The sequence below is a fragment of the Malus domestica genome, chromosome 06 (genome assembly GCF_042453785.1).
Source record: "Malus domestica chromosome 06, GDT2T_hap1".
In the NCBI taxonomy this organism is placed as follows: domain Eukaryota; kingdom Viridiplantae; phylum Streptophyta; class Magnoliopsida; order Rosales; family Rosaceae; genus Malus; species Malus domestica.
In genome coordinates, this window is record NC_091666.1 from 17665946 (window position 1) to 17687389 (window position 21444).

Below are 21444 nucleotides of genomic sequence, written 5' to 3' on the forward strand. Positions count from 1 at the left end.
ATTGTCACATTTAGCCTCGTGGATCACCGCGGTCCCATCTCTTGAATATCGGAATTTTCACTTGTTGAATTTTCTAAATTTCTAGCCATTGTAATTCTCTTTTATGTTTTATCAAAGAATTTTTGCAAATAAAAAATTCTAAAAATAAGAACTTACGAAAAATCTACAAATGAACAAGAAAATAGAAAACCTTGGATGCAAGAGTCTTCTACGAGTGTGGGACTCAACTCTCAATGAAAACACAAATTTGTGAATGCAAATTTCTTCCTCCTTGATTTTGGACAAAATTGCACCTACAAAACAAATAACACCTTAGCTTAAGGCCAAGAACCTCACTTGCCCACGATGAATTTGCCGGGGGGGGGGGGAGTTTGGCCAAAGAACCTCCGATGTCAAAGTTAGAATTTTGAGAATTTAGCAAGAAAATTGGAATTGGGTTTTGGAGAGAATTAGAGGGCTTTTATAGGGGTGTGGCCAGCCTCCTTGGGTGAGAGAGGACCGGCCAATTGGCTCTCTTTGTGGACTAGGTTCTTGATTTGTGTTTAATTGGGCATAATTGAATAATTAACTAATTAATTAGCCAATTAATAGAATAATTGTCTAATTGGTTAGTTAATTAGTATAATAAAAAGGGAAAGATTTTGGAGTTACCTTGTGGAAAGGATTTGATGAGGATGGATGAAATACGTTTTGAATTGTTACCTATTTAGGGTACTTTTGACTTGGTTAAGGGATGATTGCCCGCTGCTTGCGCGTAGGAATCCTAATGTGCCTCAAGGGTATTCTTGTCCTTTTCATCCAAAGATCTACGTGTCACATTGTGATTATTTTTTGCTCCACAAGGTGCTTTCTAGCTTTTTGTTTTGTACTCATCACTCTTTGTATGCGTGACACTGTCACTTCTTAAGTATGTGCTGCTTACTTGCTGCTTAATAGAATTTGCAGACTAATAGTGCACAGAGAGAGAGAGAGAGAGAGAGAGAGAGAGAGAGAGAGAGAGAGCAAAAAAGCCATACATATGTAACAATGGAATTTTCAATGATCCATTAATACAAAGTAGAACAAATGATCAACCAAACAGATAATATGACTTCACTTTACTTGACTGATTTAATAAAGAATTTCAACATTACATAAAAAATCAAAGAATAAACAGAAATTGAATTGACTCTAAATACTAACAACAACATGAACTGCGAAGAATTGAAATCGAATATCAACCTACGACTACTGTAATTCTTACAAAACAAATGATTCTGACACTATCCGACCGAGAATTTATCTGCAACAAAAGAACGAATGAATTGAATGCTAATGACAGATTTCCCCTACCTACAAAGAATTGTGTATCCCTTTTTCTCTATGCAACAATGGAATCAAAAGTGACTATTGTGTACTAAGAAGAAACTAAAATATGCGGCTATATTTAACTTGGTTTCGAAAATGATGACGAGCTGCCTGCTACATCAACTGTTGTCCATGCTGAGACTGTGTAAAGAGGTCGATCCATCCAACTTAGAGTAAGTGCCCCTGCTGCTCCGTCTTGCTCTTGCTTCTTCACGGCGTAACTCTCATTGGCATACATCTTTAACAGAAACTGGCTCTGAAGCATTTCCCTCTCCGTTATCCCTGCGCATCGAAACCCTCCTTGCTCCATCCACTTTCTCCACTTCTCAAAGCTCTCGTGCCTCTCCAACCTATCACTTCCTTCACAAGCAACGATGTTCCTAATCTCTCGCGCAAACATCTCCTCTACTTTGATCCTGGCCTGGCTCCCCAAGGGAAGGCTAGAACCAATCGAGTCAAATATAGCAGAATAGTACTTCAATGAGTTGGAAACTCTTGTCTCCAGCCTAGCCTCATTGTGCTCAGCCTCTTGCTCTGCCATAAGAACTATTGTTGGGTTTGTACTTCGAATGAGTCCTAAGAAATCCCTCAGCGCTCCTCCTGTCATGTCATAAAGTGTTTTGTGCAGTTGGAAAACACAATTCACAGCCACACTCTCATGCTCCTTGACATGAAGCATCCAAACCCTCACATCCTCCAACCTATCCACAACCGGGTGAAACTCGAAAGGCAGATTCAGTGCCCCAGCAAATCCAGCAAGCCTATCTCTCGTCTCATTGAGCTCTTGCTTCGACTCCCCTATCCCTGTGATCCTAACATGGCTCGGAGGATTGGTCCTCAACGCCAAACTCTGGAACAAACTAGGCCACTGCAGCCCTTGCTTGATGTCGAAATCTATGATGTGAACCCTGTCCTTCCCTTCAAAAGCTCTCAGCAGTATCTCATTTGAAGTGAAATGAACAAACTTTGGAATTGGGCTAAACTGGTTTAGAAGCCTTACCGCAATCCCATAGTCCTCGTCCCTTCGATCAAACTCTCGAGGAGCGTTGATCTGAAACACATGAGGCCAAAGCCTAGTGACTCTCAGAGATAATGCCTCAGTGTAATAAGCAGAAAGCCGTCTTATAGCACTTCCTTTCGGCGAAGCAAGCTCCCCCAACTTAGTTATAAAATGGTTGATCGCTGCAATGTTCTTCAACCCAATTGCCTCCACACAAGCTGTAAGCAAGCTAACAAGCTCAAACCCTATATGCTCTGCTTCACTCTCATCATCATCATCATCCTCTTCTGCCACAACCCATGCTCCTCCATGTGGGACATAAGGATTCCTAGTCCCGTTGCCCGCTTCGTGTTCCGAGGCACTCTCATTTACACTCAATGCCAAGCTCTGGCTCTCTGATGAAGTACTCGACGCGGCTGACTCTTCCCACACCAGTCCACGGCTAGCCTCCCCACCTCCATCCTTCTTACCTAAGTCAGTTATCTCAGTCACAATTGAGTCCAACCAAGGACTGTTTGACAATGGTAGAGGCTGCGAAATCGCATCCCCCGGAACATAACAAACCCTCTCGTCATCCCCTGAACATGTCAGAGAAAACGGAAGCTGAGTCGTCGGCGGAGGGAGTTGGAAACCAGGCTGAAACCAAAAATTCCCACCACCCAATTGGCCTAAACTCAAACCACCGCCGCCTTCATCGCCACCGCCATTATCCCCACAACCCCTTTTCCTCTTTGCCCTGTTTCTGCAAGACTCATCATCATCCACCGGCTCTGCGAACCTCTTCCCTCTCTTCTTCTCCCCCGAAAACTGATCACGATTCTCCTTCCCCGCCTCCACAAACTCCGCCGTTGCCGACACAGGACCGGTTGTAGCCAGAGGAGGCAGCCGAATGCTCTGCTTCAGGGAACAACTCCCCACCTTCGAATCGATCGATTTCTCAACTGAAAGCCCCACAGGCCTAATGGGTTGTGACCTTGAAGTGTCCTTGCGGGGAAAACTGCATGGTAAGTCCAATCTCTGCGTGCTCATCGATGGTAGCTGGAAACTGCAAGCTTGTAACTGGGCTGCTGCTTCACTCCTCAATCTATGCCTTGGTGACAACAATGTGGAACTAGAGCAACCAGCCAACATATTCTATGATCTTCCTGATTTTTTTTTTTCAATATCGTTTTTGTAAATCTTTGGTTAACTTCTGTGCAGTTAAAGATCCACCCACCCAATGTTTTTTGTTTCAATTTCTTTCTTGATCTCCCTAAGCTATCTCTTCTTCTTTTCGGGTTTTCGAAAAATGTATGAACGTTGGAATGAATATGTGAGATTAAAAGAGAAAATCTAGAGAGATAGACTATGTGAGTGAGTGAGTGAGTGAGTGTGTGTGAAAAAATCAACAAATAGGAATCCGATGAGTGAGTAAATCAATCAAATGGTGTTTGTGTACAAGTGTTGTTTTTCCTATATCTATTTTGTTTATGCAACAAAGAACAGATTATGCTAAAAAAATTTCCCAAACCCAAATAAAAGAATCAAAGAATTTTAATAAATTCCTACAAGAAGAACAAGATCATCGGATTCCGAAACGTTCAGAGGAAACTCATTGGGAAGAAGAAAAGGTGTGATTTTGCATCACCATGGAGAAAAAAACAGAGTGGCGGATGATCAAACTCTGAGAAACTTTCAGGCCCCGACCAGCATTTGAATCCTCCATGGAGATCACCACCATGGCTGAAGCAGAAGCAGAACCCAAAAACCCTTTAAACTTGAATGCATGAAAAAGATGAAGATACAAGCAACTCTTTCTCTCTCTTTCTCTCTCTCTCTCTCTCTCTCTCTCTCTCTCTAGACAATCTCCATGACTGTCTTGATCATGGAATTTTGTATTCAATTTAGTAAATTGTGTGAAAAATGGAGGGCAGGGAGGAGTGAAAAGGGTGTTGGGAAAAGACTTGAGGGGGAGTTGGGATTTGTGGGCCGTGGATTGAGATCAGACTGCAGAGAGTGATGGGGTATATGACCGTTGGGGGTTGTCGGTGAAATATAACCGTTGGGGGGAGGGGTTTGGTGTACGGAAATAGGGTTTAGTCCTTCTGTTTTTTGGAGGCAGATTGTCCGCTCTGCTTTTACCATGTCCTTCTCATCTCCTTTTATTTGTACGATCACGTCATCTTTTCCTATTTTTATAGTCACAGTTAAAATACGTTAACATGTATTATTATTTCTATAAAAAATTAATATAAAACATTAATATGGCTTAACCATGATTGCACAATGTAAAAGGATATGGAAAAAGCATAGTAATAGGAGGCAGACAATCTGCATCTTTTTTATTTTTTCTTTTTGGTAGGGGTGAGTGGAGTCTGCTAATATACACGTGGGACGCACGTGCCTGTGCTTGCCTGCACTACACTCGACCGTTTGGGTAGAGTCATCATTGGGGCCTTTTGGATTTTGCTTAATTTCCACTTAACTTAATTACGTATGCTTCAACTTCCTTAACTTCTTTCATGGGCCCTCTGACCAGGCAGATTTTTGACACGTGGTGATCAAAGCTTCTGCCATGTGTACCTTCTTCCACTGTACTTTTTTTTCGTTTTTGATTAACACATGACGGAATATCGACAGACGGGAATTCGAACTCAAGGTTTCTTCCAACATGAGAAGTGTTATCGGCAGTTGCTCATTCATGTGCTATTGATTTCTACTCATAAATGTGCGTGACTTAAACCCACAATGGGTTCACATGCATCAAACACCAACTTCTCTTTCTAGATCAAATTCACTTCCAACGTGAGGCACACTTGATCCTGCGTCACTTGATGTATCATCGATGAATAAAAACCTCTCAGTCATGTGCCCACATACAATTGATTTTAGCTTTCTCTTTTGAATGTCTAGTTTATACTTAATTATGTAGTTAACTTCATGTGTTGTCTCATTTGCAAACAGCATATTGGGTGAGTGCATTATTAAGTTATGCATAACCAAAATAATTAAGATTGTCCAGCAGTTGTATATCTAGCATAAGAATGCTGAATTTGAAGGTAATTTATTATTCATCGTTACAACCTTGTTTTATAAAAATCTGTGAATTAAGATGAGTATGGAGGATGGAGGAGGCTTGGTGTGAAGAGATCTGAAGGTTTGAAGGGTTTTTACAGAGAAAAATAAGGAGATCATAAGATTAGATAATGACACATGACACTATATGAATGGTCGATAATCTTACTAAAAATCGGATCGGGTATTACGAATGGAAAATGACACGTGACACTATATGAATGGTCGAGAATCTTAGCAAAAATCTTCGACGATAATGACATGTGGAGGATAAGACAAAGAAACCATTAAAAATTAAAATATATATATTTGTGAATAATAATCGTCATTGCCCTTAGCCTTCCTCCTTCCAAACTGGTGGACTTAAACAAATGCAATTATTGTTTAAAGTGAAAAAAAAAGGACAATTTTATTGCTCCGCCGTTGTCTTCTACCGACTTATGAAGATGCTCTTACATAAAAGGAGTAATGTTCCAAAACCTAATATGGTGGGATGGGGGAGAGAGATAAGGTACAAGCCTATGAGGGGCAGTTTGGTTTGGCTTTTACCATGCCACATGATTGATATTGAAAACCTAATATCCCCAAATGCTACAAATTGGATGAAATCAACCGAATACGTCATGATTTCTGCTAACTCTCTTGATTTCAGACGAAAAAGGTGAAACTGCAAAAAGACTGTAAAAGTAGTAGAGATGCTGTAAAATGTATATCGTTGATAACACCAAAAACGAATCACCAAAACGAAGTTGCCGCGAAGGAGGGATGATGAAATGGAAACAAATGATAATATTCCTCCACACCCAAAAGTACTGTCTCTTAGCACCATTTCTTTACCGTTTACCCCTTTCACTTTCTGCTTTCTGCTTTTTAGAGTATTCGGATGCAGAGTTAAAAATAAAAACAAAACCAAATAAAAAGAGCATTTCTTCGAATTCCACGCCCGTGTTTCACACGGTTTGTCCTGGGTTCGATTCTTGGCGCTAGTGAATCATACGATAGTAGCCAGGAGGAGGTTGAAATACATCTGTGAATCTTCTCAGCCCTTTGAAGGGTGGACTGCTGTAGTGAAACCCCCAGCTAGTCCTCTTTTAAGAGGAAAAAAAAGAGCTAAGGGGAGAAACTTCGATGACACAAGTATAACACCCCTATGGCGTCTCATACTGTAAAAGTTGCTCTCCTCACAAAGCCTTAACAGTATAAAGCTCAATAGGTCGGCCTCTACACCCAAAGGTTCCAACCGGATCTTGCATATAAGCATTCCTTCTCCTCGTCAAATTATGATTTTACACGTGCATAAAAACTCTTCTTTTCAAAATTTTCAAACAAAAATTTTAAAATAATTTTTATGATTCTCCGAAGTATCCGATACTCCCAACATTTTAACCGTTTGATCTTTGATCCTAACACACAAAAGACAAAGACTCAATGGTTAAAAAACTTGGGATACTCAGACGCAACATAAATTTTTTGTATATTTTGATTAGTTATTGACATCTTTGATTTGCAAGTGCCAAAAATGTACATGCTACGTTCAAGGAGCCAACTAGTGTTTGATCCGCGACCTAATGCCGATGTTGAGTGATGGGTGGTCGGAAATCGTGTCTATAAGCGGTAGCCGTTTCACATCTAAAAGCCACAAGATGAACACACACAAGGAAAATCATGCAAAATAGCGGTAGTAATAAGAAAACGACATCAGAACACATCGTTGAAAATTCTGAACGCATAGGATTGAAGTTCAATCTAATGTAGTACCACAGATATAGAAAACATTCCCCGAAACTAGTTAACTATAGTGGTACTGATGGAAACATAAAATGACCTTAATTATTCTGCATTTAAATTTGATTCTGCCCATGTCCTCAAATCCATGTATGAAGCATTTCATCCAAACACCCCCCAAAAACCAATTGAAAACCAGGAGTTCATTCAACAATACATGCAGATAAAATAAAACTGGGTTCTACCTTTCTACATTTTAGAGCCAGCTGCTATATCGACTCCAAAAACAAAGCTTCTTGTTTGCTGGTAAGTCCAAGTTCATTCAGCGTCAATGCACTTTCTCCTTCGCTAAAAGCACGCCTGGGGAATGGCCTCACCTGTTTACAATTAACATCTCGAGATGTTTAGGATTCATTGCATTCGTACGCAGTTTTGTTCTATTTTCTCCCTGAAAACAATTAAATCGGTATAACAATTTCCAAAGATTGACAACATGGAATCACTGAAAGTTAAATGGGTATTGAATAAATTTCCAACTTTACTCACCACTCTGTAAGAGCCAGGTTTGACCCTTCTGCCAACGTCAATAAAGTCGAAAAGAGACTGCAAACAGTCACACACTTGTTTAGCAAGGAGGATGGGCAAAGAGTTAATTCAGTTAAAGACATGTACATTCTCAACAATTACCTGCAGCTTGTCGGTCCTGAGAAATCGACGGCCGTGGCGGCTGCCATCTGGCATTCGCACCAGAAGGGTTACAGCATTCTCATCATCTGATGCTGGTTCTTGAGGGAGAGTAGCTTCTTTTGCTGCTAATTGTCTCTCCAATTCCTGCAAGGAAGGCTCATAGAGAATGAAGATATTAGCAACTCTGAAAGTAGAACTCACTGAAAAAATGAGTTGTCCAATTATGTCTCAGCGTCACTGTCAGTACACACGAACATACGCAGTGAATGCAAATTTTTCACATTAAAGTACTAATTGCCCACCACATTTGGGAATTGTAATACCGTCTGAGCAGAAAGTGTCACTCATACCAAAAAAATCTCCGACACTAAATCCATGGATGAAAACCAGAATTTCCAAAATGCTTAAATTCGTAGTCTTCTTTTACATAAAAGTAAACTAATTATTGTCCATTAAGTTCTTGATTCAGTCTCCATAATAAACTTTAGTTCCTAACTCCGCCTGGCTTAAAAATACAGGATACTATATAATTCATTGGAGTAGAAACTACTAGTCATTTTCCATCTCAAATGTCAAAAAGTTTGTGATTTTATTGGCAAAACGACACCTACAACTATTTATAGAGAAGTGGCTCCATTCATTCCCATCCTAAATTTTAAAAAAAAAAACTCATTCATTTTAAAATTCCCACTTCTTATCTTTTTCAATTTAAAAATGAAGAATGAAAATAACAAAAAGTAAGGGCGGTGAACTTTTCAAATTTTGAGAAAAATTGAAAATAAAAGAAAAATAGGATACGAAAAAATGTTCAAGATGGGATGCGCATATGGAGTAGAGCCACTTTTTAGAAAACTCACTAAAGGTCGTACCCAGTGCACAAGGCTCCCGCTTTACGCAGGGTCTGGGAGAGGTGAATGTCGGCTAGCCTTACCCCCATTTATGAAGAGGCTGCTCCCAAGTCTCGAACCCGAGACCTACCGCTCTCGGGTTCGAGACTTAAATGAATAGAGAAAAAGGTCCTGTTTAGAGCTGAGTTTGATTAATCATACAACATACTGCTAATTAGAATAATTTAAAAGGAAAAAAGCCAATGAACGATCCTTGCAAGAGTGATATATGTAGAGAAAAAGACAGAGAGTGACATAACCAACATCAAATAATCTAAAACTAATAAAAGCATGTGTGCATATGTAGATATAGTACCTGCTCCTCCTCGATTTTCCTCCTCAATTCTTCCTCTTTTAGTCTGTCTTCTTCACGACGAGCTTCAGCTTCCACAATAGCCTTCAATTCTTTTTCTCTGTCAGCTTGAAGTGATGCAAGATATTCATCGTCCTGCACGTATCAAGTTAGTACAACCAGTCACACCACTTTTGGTGGCCAACCATTATTTCCAGTATTTAAACCTGTTGTTCACGTATCAACCGCTGCGCTGTAAGAGAGGGTGAAGGAGGACGAGGTGATGGCCAGACATATGAACTGTCAGGCCGCATAGCATAGGGAAGGCAATATCCAGTCCCTTCAGGAATTCCACCAAACATTGCAGCCTCAAGCATCACTGCTTCGTCATGCTCCTCTGAAGAAATGCCTCCCCACTTCAATTATAAAAACAAGGTCCAGTTTTACTTGGTGTAAACATTTATCAACATGATCAATTAACAACAATTTCAAACACTCACCAGAAGTTATAATATCATAAAGAAGAAGATACCTCAGAAGGGAAGACGCTGTCACTGTGCCTAGGATGACTACCCATATCCTGCTCTCCAGGACTTGAAGGTGCATTATCCTCATCAGCTCCAACTTCTTTTGCAGTCTCCACATAGCCAGAAGACATGCGCATGGACCTATGTCTGACAAGAGGCTGCTCCTCCACATCTTCAGTTTCTTCTTGGATGGATGAGCTTCCTGCCTCCAACCTAATACACTTAAACCACCCTCATCAGATATAATGTTATAACACTTCAATAGCAAATAGCAACACAAGAAATATACCTTCCATTTGATGCTGCTAACTTTCCCAGCTCCACCTCAGCTTCCTTAGAAGGTACAGTTTCTGATGGGCCAACATTTTCCCCCTGGCCACGCAATGTTTTCTCTTGTTCTGCTGTCTGCACTCGGTTCATGTTAAACGACATAATATGGATACCAATAAGGAAAATAAAACAAAAATGGAAAGCAAACCTTCAGTGACAATGAAACTGCATGTGCAAGTTCAGGATCCTCTAGCTGAGGCGGCCTTTGCTGAGGCCGATTATCATCAAACTGCGGCATCAAGAAGAGAAGCAATACAAAGACAATCACTTATTATATAAACCATGAACACAAGGTCCAACCCAACAGCTGTAGGCTATTGCACATACACTTGAAGCACCAAACTGTTGATTTGGTTGGTTTTCTTCAACTTCGCGTTTTGAAGCCTCAATTGCAGCTTCAATCATTTCTTCTTCAATATCATTGCTATAATCCTGCGCATCATCAAATCGGGGAGCACTAAGTCCAAAATTTGGGTGATGAGATCCATCACCTGAAGACATATCTTGCGGTCCACTCCTTTGCCCAGCCTGAACAGTTGGGGCAGCTGGAATATCATCATCATCTTCCTCATCAATTATAACAGTCCCAGGGATACCTGGGCCATATCCCTGCTCTGTTCCAGTGACATCATCAATGATAGGATCACGGCCAGAATGGCCAGATGGTTGATCGCCATCTTTGACTTCAATGGGGATCTCCCTCACCTCTCTTGGACGAGTAACAAATGGAGTACGGTTTGTAAAATCTGTACTACTATCAAATATGGTTCTACCAAAGTGTGGATTAAGACTAGAAAATGGATTCATATCAACGGTTGCAGATAGAAGTGATAGAGGATCTCTCCAAGGTCCAACTGAAACTGGATCATCGATATCCATAAAATCATCTTGAGCTGAAACAGGTGTATCATGCACACTGGACATGAAAAGGCATAAATGTTAGAGCTGGGGGCAACGTCCAATAGTTGATGATATGTCATACTAAATATTTAATAATGAGCAACTGCAAATGAAAGCATACTTCACCGATGTGCTTCTATCTCCTTCAGTAAAGTACGCATTCACAGCTGCATTGAGATCGCCACCATGCTCCTAATTGCACGCAAATACAACAGAAGATCTATAAGAAATAATAAATAGGTCAACATGCTAAAGAAATTATATTTTTATTCATTTTCGACTTAGTTGTCTAATAAGTCAAACAGGAAAGAGCTTCCTCAAAAATCCAAGAGATAAAACATAAACCTAGTCAAATATAAGTTAAATAGTTTGCTTGTAATAGTAATTGGGTAAGAAACAACCATAGTTCATATGAAGGTTGTATAACTTGTATTAGATGGAGCTGAAGTAAGTTGTCTTTCTCACTACAAAGTATTGAGGCATCTAACTCCAAGAAAAAAACAGTTGCAGCATAGATACAACCAGATACATTCAGCATCTATAGTCACGGTACCAACTTATCAATGGCTGTAATCAGATACAGTTGAACCGACTATTCAACACCCAAAAAGTTGTGCAGGTACCAGTACATTCACAAACCCTCTAACTTCAAATAATCCAACGTCTAACCAACCGTTCACTACCTCTAATACCCATATTTCTAGCATTTAACTGATCAAAGAGAAAACTAAAAGCATAACCCTTTAACCGTACAATGGTAATCTCACTATGCTAAAACAACCATCTATCCTCTACCCGCTGTCCATTCACAACCCTAACAAAAATCTTCAATTTTTTTTCGTGATCAATCGAGTAGCGCAAGTAACTCCGTTTCTACTTCAGATTTCCATAATCAAGAGCCCACCATTTAACTAGAATTTTTCAATAACTTTAGCAAAGAGTAGTTCGCTGATGAATAATACAATCAAATAGCAATCCAATTAATACACACTTTATCTCAACGAACTATAGTCCACATCCAAATTTCAAATATTCTAAATAAACATCAATCCACATACTCTCCAACTCAAAACTCCTAATTAAAATTCACAACCCAATGCAACAAAAACCCTAATAGCAACATTACCCTAGAAATCGAGAATTAATTCCGCGATTCGGATTCAAAACTCAGAATTGAATTGGGAGTTGAAGAGTTACCTCGAGCTTTTGCACGGCGATGGTTTCGGAAGCGCCCGTGATGTTGATGAAGGTCTCGATTGCTTCCTGATTAGGCCTCGCCATGGAAGAACTTCAAGTAATTTTTGGAGCTCCGATTCTCAGTGTTTGCTGGTTTTTAGGATTTCTGAATTTTGTTCCGGAGTGTTTTCTGAATTTTGTGGAAATTATGGGCTGTATTATGTGTTTATGTGTATACACGTATATATTGGGGGCTAAGGCCGTGTTTGGACTACAGTTTGTTTGGGATTAAAAAAAAAAACTCTCGAATTAACGATATTATCTACAATAAGGGAAGGATGTGAGCTTAGCCCCACAATAGGTTAACACTAATGTGGTTCAAATTCGTCCTTGACAAAAATCACACCTAATACATTTCACTTACAAGTAAAGAAGAATATCACTAGACCGTAGTACAGTGACAAAAACTTTAGTATTGAGATTCAGTAATATTTCGCTTTATTTGTAAATTAAGGATACTAAGTTCAACCTTGTGAGAAACAATGGTTACGAAAAAATTATAAATAATGGGGTTAAATTAATTAAATTCTTGTTGAGACTTCGGGTTCCATTTCGGTTGTAGACGTAACCAAACCACCATCAAGAATATGGAAGAAAGAAATAATAGAAATCGACTATTAAAGTTGATTTAAGTAGAATGATTCGTCTTAATTATTCTAACTCGTTCAGTGTGTGACTTAGTCCGGTTTCTAGCATATGTCATTGTATTTAAACTAAAAAAAAAATAGCAAAATCAAAAAGTTTAAATGGTGAAAGTGTTTTTCGCACAAGCGCAAAAAGCATCAGAGACACATCGCACAAGCGTACCCCGGATAACTTGTTGACACTTGACACATCGTACAAGCACACCCCAGATAACTTGTTGACACTTGACACATCGTACAAGCACACCCGGATAACTTGTTGTCTAAGAAGGCTATAAAGGACACATCAACTTGGGTTTAATAGTAAATTTGCATACTAGGCATGAGGCTCCTTTCTTTTGGAAAAGAAAAAAGATAATGAGAAGAAAATTTGAAATCTCAAAAGCTCGTAATTAGTGGGTCAGAAATTTTGAGTCAAACTCGTACGGTACGTCAAAAAATTTTAGCTCAATGATTCTTATAGAACATGGCTCTTACGGCTATTTGTGAAAGGCTTAGCTTTGGTTGGGTTATATTGCAAGTGAAGTTGGCTAGAGAAGTGTATTTTACTCTTAACACTAGGTTTAAAGCCTTATTATCGTAATTTACATATATTTAATATAATTATCACATCATTTGTCAAACAAACAGATAAAAACATGTTTATACCATATTTAGGGCCTCGTATTTAGACCTCGTATAAATACTTGAGGGACTTAAATGTAATTATGTAATAAAGGAAGGGGCAAATATGTAATTAGGGGAGGAGCCCTTATTCTATAAAAGGGCCTCCTCACCCTCACAAACCCTAAGCCTCTCACCCCCTCTCAAAGCTTCCTCACACCCCCTAAGCTCTAAGCTCTCTCTCTCCCTCTTCAACAGAGAAATATAATACAATCAGTGTGAACGTAGCCCAAACCTTGGGGTGAACCACGATAACTCTTGTGTCATTTACAGTTTATGCAGATTCACGGTCGGATTTACATTGTACCAAGACCATCCGGTTTTGTGCATCAACAAAACACTACATCCAATTGTACTAAAACTCTATTTATTTGAGAAGATTTGGTGTTCATATATCATATAAACATACTATAATTTATGGGGTGTGCTATCCACACACCCCATTTTACTTTTCACACACCCCTTGATAATTTATGTCCGTTGATTTTCTTCAATTCATTTGATCTGACGGCCTAAAATTAAAAAAGTGTGTGAGAAGTAAAATGGAATGTGTGGATATCACACCCCTAATTTATACTTGTCTCATCAAGTATTGTACATTCACGTGAATTAATAATTTTATTTTAATAAATATAAATTATATAAAAAAAGGTACACATAGATATATTCTCAATACTACTTTGAATTTCTTAATCCGTTTGTTGTGTTTCTAAAATTTTATTTCCGAATGATTGAGATTCCAAACTTTGTTTATGTTGTTCATACCATGGCAAAAACAAAACAGAGTTAAAGGAGAATGATGGTTCTTTGGTTTGGTACAGAACATTGCAAGTTGTGTTTTAAATTTTTGGTAGCCAATATGTAAGTTGTCGACCAGGACCCGAGATTTGCACTTTGACGATGAGGGCATCATCGTGAGGTGAGTGAACATCTTCTAGATTCAATCGCAGAACATGGGGATGTTGGAATCTATGGTTAGTGGTTTGTTGATGGAGGCCACTATTCTTGGTTACTTCCAAGCCGTTGTTCTTTATTTCCAGGTGTTCCCCAAATATTCTTGCTCACCATATATGCATTTCACTTCAGATAATGCTTCTTTTCCTATGCATGGGACATGGTAGAGACCCTGAAGCCTTCTAGACTTCCTACAATGCTCCTCAAGAGTAGGGCGCTAAGGTAGTTCTTCGGAAGTCAAATCTATTACTTCTGTCCTTTAGGTTGCTAATTCTTTGAAGCAAGAAACGGCTACTTTTAGGTCCTTGATGCACGTTTTCATGTTGGTGAGTCTTGCAGATTCTATGACTAGTGCGCTTCGCCAGATGCTTTCTAGGGATGGACAAATTTCCATGTTGTCTTCCCACATGTAATCCATGACGGTGGTCCCGTCATATCCTTGGTTTACGTCGCCTTAGAGGGTAACTAGGTCATCGTTGTTAACAGAGCTTTCAGACATGTCAATTGGTAGAATAATTTGGCCAAGAGGAATAAGAGTTAAACACTTAATGAAAGCATCAATTGTTGGAACCAAATTCGTGCACTATCGTGTGTGGAGGAAGAGCTCGAACTTGGCTACCTACAAAACAGTAAACAACTGTGAGCAAGCTTAGGACGTGGGGGTGTACCAGCCAAAGGTCTCTGACAGTCAAGTTAGTGAATAGTTTTAGACTCAAGCAGTGGATAAGAAAGTTTAAATATTCAGATTGCGTTACCAGAGATAAACCCTAAACGAGTGTACTTATAATGTTGTTGACCCTAAAAACTACATAGCCTACATGGCGCGCAGGCCGAGTAATCAATAAGTTAACTACATCATTCGGTTATGTACGGGTGCCAACTCGATGGCCGAGCTCAGCTGGTGAGTAAAATATGTGGATGAGGCGTCAAGCGCGCTGCTGACTTCTTAATCTTATGATTGCGGCTGAGGAAGGAACATGTCTCGGCCTTCGAGTTCTAGAGCCTGAAGACAAGGCTGCTAGTCTTGCGAAGTTCACAAATCGTTGGCGCCGGGTTCCGTCATAGTGATTATATTCGTAAGCATATAAGCACACCGAACCGGCACCAAACTATACGAACACAAGTACTTGAAATAGCTGTATGTCTTGATGGTGAATGTGGTTCGACCGTCAGAATGCCGAACTTTAAAACTAACTCGTGAATATCCAATCATAAACCAACTCAACGTTCAATGTGCCGAGCCCAGTAATCTGTAACACCTCACTTCGCCGAGAAAGCTAATGAGATGACCTCTGTCAACAAGGACTCGAAAATCCTTCTTGATCGAGACTTAGATAGGTAACCAATCAGCCTCGACGCAATGCTGTTTATTTGAAGGTGCTCCGCGGTCGGCTAATTCTAGGGCAACAATTTTATTTATCCAAACTGAAGATGTCACCAGTTGCCGTCACAGTGTTGTTTATCCAAACTGAAGATGTGTTGGCGGAAAAAGAAAATAAATAAAAAAATCTCAAGGTTGTTGAGAGGTTTTGCGTAGAGCGAAAATTTGCGCAAGGCAGTTTATGTGTTAAATTGGAGGGGGCTTTCAATGTTGTTCGCGACTTTGTACTTATAAGAATGAACTGCCTCACCCTCAAGTTGTAGCTACAGCACACGATTCTTGGAATATTACTCCAGGTAGAATAATCGTCACTTAATCTTGCTGATTATCATATCCACACAATTGTGTTAGGATAATTATCCCTTCATCACTCATCGCCCAACTGAAAATCATCATATGCATCATGATAGAATCCTAAATTGCATGGAACCATGGATAATCATTATCATCACCTCCACACGCTATTAGCCAAAGATAGAATCCTAATATAACCCATCTTTATTTGTCGTATGCAAAATTAAAGCCGCCACCTAATCATCCATTGCTAGTGAAAATCCATGTGCATAGCAAGTTTGTTGGTCTTTGACTAATCCCAAAAGCCATTCTGACCACATCACCATTTCAATTTCATCTTTATCGCATACATGCATATCTGGCAACCAGGCCAAACTGATTTAAACCACACGTCCACGCGCCAAACATCACATATCAATTTGAACTATTGTGCTTGTTTCCTCCCCATTTATTTTGCATAAGAAAATATTAAGATAATTCATTATTAAAATTGTCTTCACTTTCCATCTAACGATGTGAAGCTATACTCATTCAACGGCCTTGACTGTACGGGCCGATGGTGTAAATTTGGGTCCAAACAACTATGGAGAGAGACCTTTTTACAATATAATCTTTATTCTAACCCGAAAAAATCCTAGAAGGTATCTAGAAGTAAATATTGCATCCTCTTAGGACTTATGATTACTTGTGGCGCACACCAATTTCTAGATTGTAAGAACTCCAAGACTTAAAGGATCTAATTGTGTCCATATTTGGATCAAATCGTGTGTCTTGTGGAACAAGTATGGTTATCTAACGGAGTCACCAGGACTCCACCTATTGAAGACAGATGTCTCTTGATCATTGGTTATTGTGTAACCAATGCCACATCACCCTAAGTTGTTAGAATGTTTGTTAGGTGGTTAAATGAGTTATTAGTTGGTTAATTAGTTACTTTGTGGTTATTGTTCATTATATAATGTAATTCAACTTACAAATGTAATCAGTTGTCATTTTCCCTCAAATATACATAAGTTTCATTTCTCTCTCTAGTTCTTCAATCTTTCTCAATTCTTTAATGTTCTTTGATTCTTTCTCAATGTAGTTAACATGGTATCAGAGCCACTAGGCTCACGCCATGGATTCTGGTGATTCCGTTTTCATTAGATTTCATCATCTTGTAGGTTTATTTCTCTTCCTTTAAGTTCTTTAGTGCTTCTGCAATCGTTCTCAATTTTTTTTCTCTTCATCATTTTGTAATTTCTAGGTTATTTTTCCTTCTAGATTGTGCGCAGAGATTGTTGGAGATAATGGGTTTTTAAAATTGTGGTGTAATCTGAATACAGTTGGCTAGTGAGTTTGCCTATCACCTATTCGATCTTATGCATCAATGAAATTTAGTGTTAGAACTTAGCGATCTTGCATGCCATGTGTTCGAGATTAACTATTTGATGGATTGCTCAAGTCAGAGATTTAAGAAACGTTCTATTTTCAATCATCTGTGATATATTTGGAGTCTTTGTATGATTCGTTTATGAATTCTTGGTTCAATTGATCTATGACCCATGTTGAAGAAATTCAAGAGATGTCAAATTATGTGAATGAAAAGCTCATATCTTTGGTTTTTGATTATGGGTTTCTTTGTGTCTGATGGAGTTGCTAAAATTTTATGGAAATTTGTGACACTCGTTAATTGTCTGCCATGGGTTTGTCACTATGCATAAGAGAACTGGGTTTTTTGTTGGCTTTTTCATTTTGCTATGAAGATTTCAATGGAGTGAGAGAGTGAGATCAGAGATGTTATGGACTCGATCGATTGCCAGAGACCTAATGTAAGAGACGATGTCTAATTGATTTTGGAATCAATCCATTTGGAAGTAGTGGAACGAGATGGGAAAATTCCTCCAATTGGTGATTTCTCTTTATGATCCTTTAGTGGTTGCTTCTGTATCTCCCAAGTTTGGCAACTTTCTCTTAATTCACCAAAATCCTAGTTCTTGATAACTTGATGTATCTACCAGTGATTTGTGTTAGTTGGAGATATCATCTATATATCCAATTGCTCATGTTTCTCTGCTTGAAGACTACTTTATTCTTAATTGCTTCTTGAATCTATTACTACTGCTGACTTGTGCCAAATTGAGAAGTACGATGTCTAGGAAAAATTTTAAGAAGTATATTGAGGAGTTCATGGAAGTATTTTTATTCCATCACAGCCTATAATATCAAGTCTAACAAGCTTAGTTGTCGCATGTATCTTGACACATCCCGACCTAAATCAAGGCATGTTGGCCGTCACGTGAGGGTGACGTAGCCATGTGCGCAGTGCGAAAGTGATAAAGATATAAAAATGTGAGTAAATAAAAACCAAGCTAACTAATTTACACTAGACGAATAAATAGGTGCGAGTGATGAGATTTAAGTGTAAACACACATAATCAGAGCATAGGTAGCCTAAGTGCAGTCCAGCAGGACAAATACTAATTATACAATACCAAAGAAATGATCCTACATTAAATAATGTCTGTCAGAACTGCCGTAGTCTCCTCACAAGCCACCAACAAGCACACCTACCTAAAACCTGGAGGGGCGCAAAACAGAAAGTGTGAGTGGGCAAAAATAAATCTTTTCAAAACCATTTCACTCATCAAAGCTAGTAACCCCTCATCGTAAAACCTGTATAATTTCCCAGAAAATACAATACTTATCTATATTGAAACCACACTTGAAATAGTCAAATCCACATGTACGCCATGCCAAATATCTCAACATAATGAATTAAGTAAACCAGGTGAAGTAAATCAATGAAAATTAATATGCTAGCCGGATCCACTTATTATGGCCTGTACGGCTGAACCTATAACTCATCAAATATGCCTGCACACTAGTTGGAACCATCTAAAGTGGTCTGTACGATATGACTAGGTGTAAATAAATACGCTTAAGTGCTATGATCACGTGAAGACTGTGCGAATAATCGTAGGTCACCTTCGAGTCGGAACCATCTATAGTGGTCTGTATGACAGGACTGTGCACCAAACTTGGATCCAAGGTGAACGTGCGGTGTGGGAGGTGAACATCACGTGAATGACTGTGCCTGGCCACGAGCGGGAGCACTAACACCGGGGTGCAGGTTTATGAGCTCTAAATGCATCTATGTATAACCATCATAATGCAACTCATAATTATTAATACCTATCCTCACCTGGAACTTACATGTGCGTCCGTAGCATCAACAATATTATACATAACTACTAGAAGCATATTCTAAGATATAAAGTATTCAACATGGCATTTAAATCATAAAATCATTTAAATCAACTTTTCTGGGAAAAACGTAAAGTGTATATATATATATATATATTGAAAACCAAAAGCCCACTCACTGGTATGTGGTAAGGTCGTAACCCCCGAGCCTCGCCTGACTGCGCTCGTCCTCAAGAAACATCTCACCTATATGTGAAACAACTATTTTAACGTTATTTTAAGCACATAAACAAAACTAGGAAATAACCTCTCATACGTTGCTCAATTGGGGTATTTGAATATACCATCGTGACCTACTCAACCCCACGAATATCCTGATATTTTTAGAAAAAAAATCTAAGTTCCCACATGCCGCTCACTCGCAGGCACGTGCCTGGCACACTAACGGATTCCCTATTGGCGTTAGGGAATATTCCGTTAAATAATGGAATATACCATTTAATTTACCTGACTCCGTTAGCATATTCCGTCAAAGTTGATGAAATATTCCCTTTCTCCTTCCTTGGTTCGCCGGAGTTTGGCGCCGGTCACCGCTGCACTCGCCGGTTTTTGGAAAAACTTCAAACCTTAATATCTCACTCATTTCAACACCAAATTTCATGAAATTTGTACCAAAATGAAGCTCTCAACAAGGAGAACATGATCTTACCACTTTGGAGTCCTAAAACCAACGAAATTTGGTCGGAAAAATCTCAATAGCTCGCCCAACCCTGCAACTCGACAAACTCGAGTGTCCCGACGTCCAAAATTCCTTTATAAGCTTCGTGAAGTGGTTTTAAGACCTCCTAGAACTTCAAAACTCCACGAAACACTCGCGATCACCACGGAGCAATTTGCACCCCTTGCCGGATCTCGGGTAACTTGATTTTTACAGGTCTTCACGTCCAACTAAGGGTATGGCTCGACTCTTGAGCTTGCAAGGAGTCCAAAAACCACCTAATCTACCTCGATCCGTGAGTGCTGAAGCTAGATGAGGAGATGACCGTACGGTTTGTACAGACACACAAAAAATCGAGAGAAAGAGGGTTGCACGTGTGAGTGTGAGTGTGTGGTGATTCGGATTGAGCACCATTTAAAAATCTCTAAGCTCTAATTGGGCTATCCCTTAAAGACTAAAAATTCCTCCCAACTAACCCTAAATTTCTATTGGGTCCAACAAAGTAGGACATAATAAAATTGGTCCATTATTTAAGCCCCTTTTCCCATTTTCTTAATCCATTTATACAATTATAACCCAAAGCTCAAGGGTAAAATGGTAATTTCCACACTATCGGGGATAAAACAAATATAAATTCAGGACGGGTCGTCACATATCTACTATAACTCTGGTTGTAAGCTTCTTAAAGCAATGAAATTTTAAGAAGTTTTTTATGGTAAATCCCACGAAGGGTAATCTCGTGTTATGAGTAGGTAAATCCAACGAAGGGTAATCCTACATAGATGTTAATTTTCTATTGTTGAAAATATGAAGGCCGATGCCATTATTAAAAGAAGTTATTTCTGGTAAAATCCACAAAGGGCGATCTCGTGGTATTATAGTTAAGGTCGATGCCACAATGTAGTTTGTTAATTTTTTGTTGTTGTAAATATTAAAGGCCGAAGCCAATATTGAATGAGATTGTTGACAGTAAATCCCACAAAAGGTAATTCCGTTTAGAAGTTGATATACTGGCATGTGGATGTGTTCCAACTCCTTTATAAAAGGCTATTATTTGTGAAACTCTGATTAGAGGCAAAGGAATCTCTGGTTAGAGGAATACAGGATGTCATGGTTTCTGGATATGTGCATCATAATTGTTTCAGGTCTTGGAGAATTGGTTCCTACATTCTGTTTGTAAGGGTTTTAGTTTGCAGAAAGATTTGGTGTTCCCATAAACTATAGAGAAGAAAGCTAAAAAGCAGCTCATTAAGAAATGTTTGAATTCTAATGTTGCTGCTCATTTATCCAGCTATTTGCATGCTTAGGTTCAATTGTATTAGCTCTTCATGATGCTAGTGATGTGTTCCTAGAGGTAGGGAATATGTCCAAATATGATGTCCAAATATGGTGGTGCTAAAAGGATTGCTAGCTTGGTATTTATTATTTTTGTATTGCCTTGGATCATACTGCAACTCATTTACTATCCACTCTGGATCCTTTGGAGTACAAGCTATGTAGTCATCCTGACATTGGACAAGAGCAAACACTCTATAGTTGGACCAATATTTTACTGTGTTAAATTCTCTCCTATATTGCTACTTTTTCTTCACATTTTCTGGTGAGTATTGATTTATTAG

At 39.1% G+C, this 21444-nt stretch overlaps 2 protein-coding genes across 4 annotated transcripts; both read right to left on the reverse strand.

Moving 5' to 3' along the window:
• Positions 1 to 1019: 1019 nt before the first annotated feature.
• On the reverse strand, positions 1020 to 4384 carry LOC103409544 (scarecrow-like protein 28). The gene has a single exon (XM_008348366.4). The coding sequence runs from the start codon at positions 3476 to 3478 to the stop codon at positions 1427 to 1429; it is 2052 nt and encodes a 683-aa protein (XP_008346588.2). The 5' UTR covers positions 3479 to 4384; the 3' UTR covers positions 1020 to 1426.
• Positions 4385 to 7222: 2838 nt separating this feature from the next.
• Positions 7223 to 12146, reverse strand: LOC103437157 (plant UBX domain-containing protein 8). 3 transcript variants are annotated; one of them, XM_008375612.4, is made up of 11 exons: positions 11947 to 12146; positions 10871 to 10941; positions 10177 to 10765; positions 9998 to 10078; positions 9809 to 9924; positions 9525 to 9732; positions 9220 to 9408; positions 9017 to 9148; positions 7814 to 7957; positions 7673 to 7729; positions 7223 to 7503 (listed from the first exon to the last, which is right to left on the reverse strand). In XM_008375612.4, the coding sequence occupies exons 1-11, from the start codon at positions 12028 to 12030 to the stop codon at positions 7396 to 7398; spliced, it is 1779 nt and encodes a 592-aa protein (XP_008373834.3). In that variant the 5' UTR covers positions 12031 to 12146; the 3' UTR covers positions 7223 to 7395. The 3 variants fall into 3 exon arrangements, with proteins under 3 accessions (XP_008373834.3, XP_008373835.3, XP_017188481.3); XM_008375613.4 differs by having other exon boundaries at positions 7223 to 7574; XM_017332992.3 differs by having other exon boundaries at positions 10871 to 10969; positions 11947 to 12145.
• Positions 12147 to 21444: the final 9298 nt, after the last annotated feature.